Genomic DNA, 9523 nt, shown 5'->3' on the forward strand with positions numbered 1-9523 from the left:
TCACCCCATATCGATCTTCTTGGATATGGCAGTGTGACTAATAACACATGTTATTATTTCATTGGATATCTTCTTGCAACCATGAAATGAATTTTCATAGACAAGAAGGAATCATTCATTTACAACTTCTGAATGTTGCCTGGAGTACACATCAACATGTCATTTTCACTGTTTATCTACCTTTTTATTAAACTATTGTTAAGCTTAACTACTTAAATGACTAAACAAGTTGGAAGTACTTGGAACTAATAATTAATTGACTTCTGTTTCAGTCACAAGAAGAGCAGAAATTTTTAACTATTAACAGAAAGTTTTAGTCACCTCGAGGTAAACTCAAAATACATGCATCTTGGTGAATCAACATAAATTGGGGGAACTTTGACGTAACTGGTATAGTTGCTGCCATGTGACTATGAGGTCATGAGTTGATCAAGCCGTGGAAACATTCTCTTCAATGCAAGGTAAGAAGACTATGTAGGATAGACCCTTATGCGGCACTCCCCGAGCACCGCACATAGTGAGAGTGAGAGCTTTAGTGTATCAGCACCAACATAAATTTCTAGGCTATTTGGTACTATTTTTTTAATTTGTACCAAAATATAAAGGACGAAACTGCACGGTCTTGCAGACATAGAGCTCATTTGGTACACAGATCTAATTAACTAAGTTTGATATTAGATTATACCATGTTTGTTTAATGATATAAATTTTATCTCGAGATTAATTTATACCATCAACTAAACATGATATAAATTTATTACCAAACTTAATTCTGAGATACCTCACTTATCCTTTATACCAAAGGATCCATATAGTATTTCAGCTCGTAGATTGGGTACTTTTTCTTTACACTTTCAGTGCGTGGAAAGCAAAGGAAACCCCTACTACAATTATTTATGAGAATTCTCCTGCATTTTTAATGCAAAAGCAAGATCAAGTTAAAGCTCTGTCTGTTCTTTGCTACTTGCACATAAACCAAATATTCATGTGGCCCACTTTTAACTCATTTTCTTTGTGATTTTTTCATTTCCAATTTTTCAACATGACATAGGTTGCTTAAGGGTTGGAATTATAAATCTTGAAAATCTTTTTTGGAAGTTACATGTTACTATAAAGTTCATGCTCTTGACTATATTTTTCTGATTCGACAACTAGAGGGGGGCTATTGGACTTACCCTCCTAAAAAAGTTCCAAGTGCCATATAAGAAGAACGTAGTATCATGGAAGAGTCAAGAAAGCAAGATGAATCGGAGTTTAACTTGAGAGAATGGGCTCTTAAGGCTAAACTTAACAGAGAAAAAACCAATTCAAGAAGGTACTCTGCGTCTTATATTAGGAGTTTTAGAGAAGAGGCAAAATCTTTTAGATCAAACGTAACAATTTCAAGTACTGCTTCCTCCCCTGGCTACGCCTTAAGAGGTAACTCAAACACAACCGAAATATTGAATTGCGTATAAAAATATGGTTCGGAGTATTGTATCTCATGAAGTTCTAATCTTTTTTCTACAGAGGAAATTGATCCATCAAAATATTCGTTTACCACTGCCCTGAAAGGTGAGTCATTTGAAGATAGGAAGATCTAAAGGATGCGAATTAGGATAGAAGGCTAGTGCCAGTTTGGGTCGTTAGGGTAGGGTTTTACTTGGTGGGTGTATTATTCTTGTTATGCCACCTTGTTTCATGCTTTATTACGAACTTGTTTACTAGTCTTTGTGTACTATTCCTTGTGGGTGTCTTATTTATGTCATATCTTATTCCATGCTTTATTACGAATTTGATTATTATTCCTTGTCTTGAGCTGGGGGTCTATCGAAAACAAACTTTCTACTTCTCCGGAGTTAGTGGTATGGACTGCGTACATCTTACCCTCCCCAGACCCCACTATGTGGGAATACATTGGATTTATTGTTGTTGTTGTTGTTGTCACTCCCAGAAAGATCAATAGTGTTCTCACTTATCCTTTGGTGTCATTCAAACCCTTAACTTACCGGTTGATGGTGGAGGTGCTCAACCACTTGAGCAAGCCAAGCCTTCCATGTCGATTGAGATGAATGGCAATTTACAAGTTTACAAATTTTTGTGTTTGTTTTTGAGGGCAGCATTACAGGCAAAAACAATATACAGTTGGGAATACATGTCACCAGATGGTTTGGCACTGAATTCAAAATGGAATGAAGCTGAGAAATACATATGCAATCCATTGTCAGGGGAAGTTCCTTTGGAGTGTTTGTCTACAAAAATACTAAGTGGAAGATCATTTCGACAACCAGGAAACAGAATTGCAATCTCAGGACCTCTCATTTATCCTTCTCAAATACAAAATACACCACAATTCCAAACAAAGCACCATGTAGAGCCTTCTTTGCCTACAAATGAAGTTGAAGTCCAAATCCCAAGCAAAGGTGAGAAAAACTTGTTCTATTTTCATTTCTTCATTACTACTATCAAGTGTTCACTTTTCCAACCTGAACTATCATCAACTATTTGTCAAAACATACCTCAACTATCAATTGTTCTTCTTTCTTACCAGAAATATCAGCATATAGGAAAAGGAAACAACTGATAGTTGAAATGTGTTCTGTTAAATAGTTGGCGATAGTTCATGTAGGAAAAATGAATACCTCATAGTTTAGATAGGAAACTCGCAAAAAAACCTGATACTTTAGTTGTTGTTTTTTAACCATTGTCTCTTGTATTTACTTTATTATATCTTGAATACATCCTCCCACGTGCGACTGATTATTTTTCATGATCTAAGAAGTGAAAATTCGTTTTGATAAAGGTGGAGATGAGATTTGAAATGACGTGTTTCTCCTCTAGAACAACCATGTTAGAATGTGTGATCATCTCGCATAAAAGTTTAAGCTGTTAAACATAATTGTATGTTCAACATTATGAACCATCCTTAGTTTATTCTACTCACAGAGTTTTTCTCATTTTACACTTGTAACTTTAGAGAAGAAAGAAGTTACCGTTACAAGAGATAAGGGAACTCAAAGCATTTCAGCATATGTAAGTTCAAATAGTCCAAGTCCAGCTCCAACTCCATCAATTGAAGAAATGTCTATAAAGCTAAGTAGTGAAGCAGCTGACTCCTCCTCACCTATGACACCTTCATCCATTAAAGAAATATCCACAAAGCACTGGGAAGCAGACCATGCTGCAGGTCACTCTCCTGTGACTAGTCCAAAACTAACATCTGAGCAAGAGGTAAGAAATTAATTAAATGTTGTATATGAAATGTTTGCGTGGTTTACTATAGTCTTTTTTAAGAGATATTATGCATACATCAAATCATAAAACATCGTTTCCCCTTAAGTTAGAATATAAGTTTTATTAAGACCCGATAGCCCTAGGTTCTCTGCCACATTTTATGTGGCACAATTCGATTGCTCATAAGTCTAATATATAAGATTTAGATAATTATAAACAGGAAGAGAACATTAAAGCTATAGCTAAAAAATCAGTTTAGACGAGAATACATCACATTGGAATTTAAAATTTGTTGAAACTTGTGAAAATTACAACGACTGAGTCTCAAATAAATTGAGATTGACTATATGATATGTTTCTCTATTATAGTCACAACATCTGACTCCAACATTATAAATTTATTATTCATATATTATGAATTATGTAAGGTATTTTGGAATGTGTTAAAATGAATAAAGAGTTGCATAAATTACAAAAAGAAAAGGAAACACTATACATGTCAATAATTCTCAAGTTTGGACCATGTTCCTATATATGATCCAAGGATTATGGTGGATGGGGGGACAACAGTACCTGGAAAACTAGATTATCAAGATTGTTTGAATTGACTATGCCCTAGTAATTGGTGGGGGACTACATAAATTAATTGGTCCCTCCAACGTTAACTCTTCCATCACCATAATTCACCAAAGCACATGCCAATCACTTGCTTTTGTGGGCACAGACTTTTTTTTGTTGGACTATAGTTTTTTCTCTTATTTGAGTATAGTTTCATTAGATTTAATTTACTAAGAACGGTTAACCACTTTTCCTACTATGGGGAAAGAGGATTTCCCTTTTACTATGATGAAATATTGTCATGTTATTCTTGCGTACTACCTCAATAATTAATGCTAAGACAAGTTTATTCCAAACACCAAAGCATAACCCCACAAGCCAAAAACCACCTTAATATTGTCTTTACCCTCTTTTTCTCCCTCCCCCTTTCCAGCTATTATACTTCGATTTTTTCTTAATCATAAGACATAATAGTTTTATCTATTGTACAACTAGCTAGGTTGTCAATCAATAAACATAATTATGAGTTTGTATTATATGTATCGTCGGTGTAAAATTTATTTATATAATAAAATCATTTATAATTAAGGTAGCTATATGGAAATTTCCATGATAAATATTAATGTCACTGACATGTTAAAAATGACCAAAAACTTGCTATCATATATTAAACTACACTGATAATAATATAAAAAGCTTTTTATAGTTGGTCTATCTATAGCTTAAACTATTTAATTAAAATGAAGAAAAAACTGGTGTAGATATAAAGTTAAGACTTTAAGTTTATATACACCTTTAGCAAATAAATAATTTTTTACACTATTATATTATCTAAATGATATCTATATATATAAGCCATCTTAAAACATGGTATTTGAAATCTTAAAAATAAGATATGTTACTTGCTATAACAGGTAAAGCTGACTTGATGATGTAGAAAGTATTTACACGGTATATATTACTGGTACTTAAAAACTCCAATTCAATGTGCATTGATTTAAGGATCACACATTCAAACACTTTCTGACATAACTGTACGATAATGTGTATATATACAGGTGGAAGTGAAAGAAACAGGAGAGGAAGAAGACACAAAAAGAAAAGAGCAAGTGCAGCAGCTGCGTGGACAGAGAAATGAGAAAGTAAAGAAGAGATGCAGGCAAATAGGTGGGTGCTTGTCATGGAAGAGTTTGTGGATGAGAAGAACAAGGCACAGAGAAAAGCACAAATCAACAAACAACAACATTTTTCTTTGCCATATAAATGGATGCTATAAACACTAGTAATTTATAAACTGTCCTTCTTGGATTTAGAAAGATTCTCTTTCCATCACTCCCCTTTCATCTCTTAGATTCTAGTATATCTAGCAAGGATCTTATAATATAATAACATGTGTAATCTAATATCTTATAAGATATTTTGTTCTTATTTTTAAGATTTAAATACGTGAAGTTTTCCTATTCCCACTCATAAAGGGATTACATATAAAATATATCCTAAGCCCTCTAAATTGAGTAATGTTCAAATTTTAGTACCCGAATCCTTTCTTAATTAAATGGGATCGTACGGAATAGATTTTTCATAATTATGTTATATTGTATGTGTTATTCCCTTCTACGGGTACGCAGAATCTATATATGCAGAACAACAACTTCAACTAGTTCAAGTTTAAAACAAAAATTCAATGAAGTACAAAAAATACCCTCAACACAAGATCAAAGTGATCTTTCTTAGAAGTGTATTTTATTTTCAGAAATCAAGATGAAACAGAAATGGCCAAGTCGCCCGAATTCACGGACATTTCTTAAGGAAATAATTCCCCTCACTGTACCCGAGGTTGCGGAATTTTCTTCCCAGGATAAAATGGCCAAACAAACCAACTGTAGCGGTACCTCAAACAACTGGAATATCTTCGAACTCACTAAACGTTTTGAGTGATCAAACATAATATTTTTAAGGCAAGAAGAGTGTTTTTATTCTGAAATTTTCGTTCCAAAACCTGTGGATGAAAGCAGGTTTATATAGCCACAAGATGCCTTTTCTGAAAAGTGGCAATGGTTTATTCAAAAGGTGTAACCTTTTCTGAAAATTCATGTCCATTCGTCCAAATAGTGTGTCTGTTCTGAATAGACATGCCATTTCGTGAATCAGTGTGTCATTTCGTTGAAGAATTGCATCCTTCTGAAGCATCAGTTCAAAACAGTGAAACTTTTCTGAAGCATCAGTTCAGTTCGAACATTGCATCTGTTACTGTTACTGCATGCATATAAATGGAGTATTAAACACAGAATTTTTTTTTTGCATTTTTTTCATTGATCAGATTTCATCAAATAAAGTTTGTCCAAAAAGATAGATCTCATTGATCGATCATTTGACAAATCCAAATCCAAATCCGAAGCCGAAGCCGAGCCGAGCGAGCGACGACGATGGCGCTAGGCATCTCTTATTTCTTGACTCACTTATCATGTGGAGTAAGTGTTCTTGATTATAAACACTTTCAAGTTCTCTTATTTCACCAATGTGGGAGAAAGAATAAACTTTCTAATTTGGGAGTACACTTTTCATTTTAGTGTCTCCTTCCCTCCACTATTTTACTCTCTATTTTTTTATTCACACTTTTTTCATATAGTATGAACCCAACAATCCCCCACATAAATGGGGAATGACTATTTTTCATGAAAGTTTTATGGACAAGTATGTGATCATCAAGCAAAGACTGATTGCATCTGGATAAGTGGGTTTCCCTTTGAACTTTCCGTAGTGAACATACATCAGATGCACTCGGTCAATCGATAGATTTGATATCTTTGAACCGTTGATCTTTAATGTACACCTAGACAATACATGTCACACAACCAACCTCTTAAAGTTTATGGTCTCATGGTTTTGTTTTTTCAGCCATGAACACGTTTCGGTTTCATGAGAGCTTAGAAAATAGGCCTTTACTAACATTCTCCTTGAATCGGCTTCCACTTCGTCCTCACATAGGTGATTTCTATACGTTCAATCCTATAGATTAAACTATTTGGTCAAATCTGCGAAATTTAGATAATCATTAAAAGACTTTTAACCTTAAGTCTTATCCTCGTTTACTATATATTGTCTACATCATGAGAATGGGTTGGATAATTGACAATGTTGAACCTGTCAGACATAACTTTGTTTGATCTCCTTGAACCTAGCTCTTGGGATCTCCAGTCTGCTAGGTAGAGTTACTGCCATGCTGACTTGTCCTAGGCCTTAAACCCATTCCCTTGGATGTCCTTTCCACTCTTTCTCTAGATAAGCCTTTTGTAAGTGGATCCGACACATTATCCTTTGACTTTACATAGTCAACAGTGATAATTCCACTAGAGAGAAGTTCCCTAACGGTATTATATCTCCATCATATGTGACGATATTTACCGTTGTACATCATGCTTCCTGCCCTACTTATTGCCGCTTAGCTATCACAGTGTATACATACTGGTTTCACTGGCTTGGGCCAATAAGGAATATCTTCTAAGAAATTTCAGAGCCATTCTTCTTCTTCACCGACTTTATCCAATGCGATAAATTCAGATTCCACTGTAGAGCGAGCAATACAAGTCTGTTTGGATGATTTCCAAGAGACTATCATCCACCGATAGTAAATATATATCTACTTATGAATTTTACTTCGTTCGATCAGGTGATTCAATTTGCATCACTATATCCTTCAAGTACCGCATGATATTTATTATAATGCAAAGCATAATGTTGAGTGTATTTAAGATACCCCAAAACTCTTTTCATTGCCATTTAATGAGTTTTGTAAGGATTACTCGTGTACCGACTTAATTTACTAATAGCACATGCTATGTCTGGTCGTTTACATTTCATTATATACATTAAACATCTCAATACTCTTGCGTACTCCAATTGTGAGTCACTTTCACCTTTATTCGTTCGAAGTACAAAGTTCACATCCAATGGCGTCTTGGCAATACCGAATTCCATATACTTGAACTTGTCAAGTACTTTTTTGATATAATGAGACTGTGACAATGCTAACCTTTGTGGAGTTTGATGGATTCTTATACCTAAGATCACATCTGCAACTCCAAAGTCTTTCATATCAAACTTTCTCTTGAGCATTTGTTTGGTTGCATTTATGTAAGAAATATCTCTGCTGATGATCAAAATATCATCCACATATAAACAAATAATGACTTGGTGATTCGGAGTGTCTTTAATGTAAACATACTTATCACATTCATTTATCTTGAACCCGTTTGCCAACATGGTTTGGTCAAACTTCGCATGCTATTGTTTAGGTGCTTGCTTTAGTCCATACAATGACTTAATAAGTATGCACACCTTATTCTCCTTTCCTGAAACCACAAAAACCTCAGGTTGTTCTATGTAAATTTCTTCCTCCAATTCTCCATTTAGGAAAGCGGTTTTCACATCCATTTGATGGATTTCAAGACCATATACCGCAACCAAGGCAATTAACATTCGAATCGATGTTATCCTTGTTACTGGCGAGTATGTATAGAAGTAATCAAGACCTTCTTTTTGTTTGAAGCCTTTTACTACAAGTCTTGCCTTGTATTCTTCAATAGTATCATCCGCTTTCATCTTCCGTTTGAAGATCCATTTAGAACCTACAGGTTTATTTCCGGGAGGAAGATCAACCAATTCCTATGTATGGTTGCTTAAGATTGAATCAATCTCACTATTGACTGCCTCTTTCCAAAAGGATGAATTCGAAGATGCCATCGCTTCCTTAAATATTTGAGGCTTATTTTCTAAGAGAAATGTTACAAAATTTGATCCAAATAAAGTAGACATTCTTTGATGTGTACTACGTCTTGGATTTTCTTTATTATGTACATTCTCACTTGGTTCATCTCGAGGTCATTTAAATCCCCCACTAGACTATTCATGTCTAATTTTAAACGGGTAAATATTTTCAAAGAATTCAGCATTGTCTGATTTAATTACCATATTTTCATTAATATCTGGATGTTAGGATTTATGAACTAAAAATCGACATGCTTTACTGCTTTTAGCATATCCTATAAACACACAGTCCACCTTCTTAGGTCCTATCTTAACCCTTTTGGGCATACAAACTTGGACCTTTGCTAGACATCCTCACACTTTGAAATATTTCAAGTTGGTTTTCCTTCCTTTCCATTTTTCATAAGGAATGGATTGTGTTTTACTATAGGGAACTCTGTTGAGTATACGATTGGCTATAAGGATAGCCTCTTCCCATAAGTTTTGCGGTAAACCAGAACTTATAAGTAAGGCATTCATCATTTCCTTCAAAGTTCAGTTTTTCCTTTTCGCAATTCCATTAGATTGAGGTGAATACGGGGTCGTAGTTTGATAGACGATTCCATTTTCTACACATATTTCGGCGAAGGGAGATTCATATTCTCCGCCCATATCACTTCTTATCATTTTTATCTTTTTATCTAACTGATTTTCAACTTTAGTTTTATATTGTCTAAATACATCTATTGCTTCATCCTTACTATTTAGCAGATAGACATAACAATATCTCGTGCAATCGTCAATAAAAGTTATGAAATACTTTTTCCCACCATGTGATGGTATTGACTTCATATCACAAATATCAGTGTGTACTAAGTCTAAGGGATTGGAATTCCTTTCAACGGACTTATAAGAATGCTTTGCATACTTCGATTCTACACACGTTTGATACTTTGATTTATTGCACTCAAAGTTTGGCAAAACTTCTAAGTTAATTAATTTTCGT

General features: G+C 34.4%; 1 protein-coding gene across 2 annotated transcripts; it reads left to right on the forward strand.

The window, feature by feature from the left end:
* The first annotated feature begins 600 nt into the window (after positions 1–600).
* On the forward strand, positions 601–5231 carry LOC107857650. Of its 2 annotated transcripts, XM_047404898.1 has the most exons (6): positions 785–1419; positions 1510–1554; positions 2100–2402; positions 2957–3210; positions 4686–4722; positions 4830–4906. In XM_047404898.1, the coding sequence occupies exons 1-5, from the start codon at positions 1221–1223 to the stop codon at positions 4698–4700; spliced, it is 816 nt and encodes a 271-aa protein (XP_047260854.1). In that variant the 5' UTR covers positions 785–1220; the 3' UTR covers positions 4701–4722; positions 4830–4906. The 2 variants fall into 2 exon arrangements, with proteins under 2 accessions (XP_016557991.1, XP_047260854.1); XM_016702505.2 differs by lacking the exon at positions 4686–4722 and having other exon boundaries at positions 601–1419; positions 4830–5231.
* Positions 5232–9523: the final 4292 nt, after the last annotated feature.

The sequence above is a fragment of the Capsicum annuum genome, chromosome 2 (assembly GCF_002878395.1).
Source record: "Capsicum annuum cultivar UCD-10X-F1 chromosome 2, UCD10Xv1.1, whole genome shotgun sequence".
Lineage (NCBI taxonomy): Eukaryota > Viridiplantae > Streptophyta > Magnoliopsida > Solanales > Solanaceae > Capsicum > Capsicum annuum.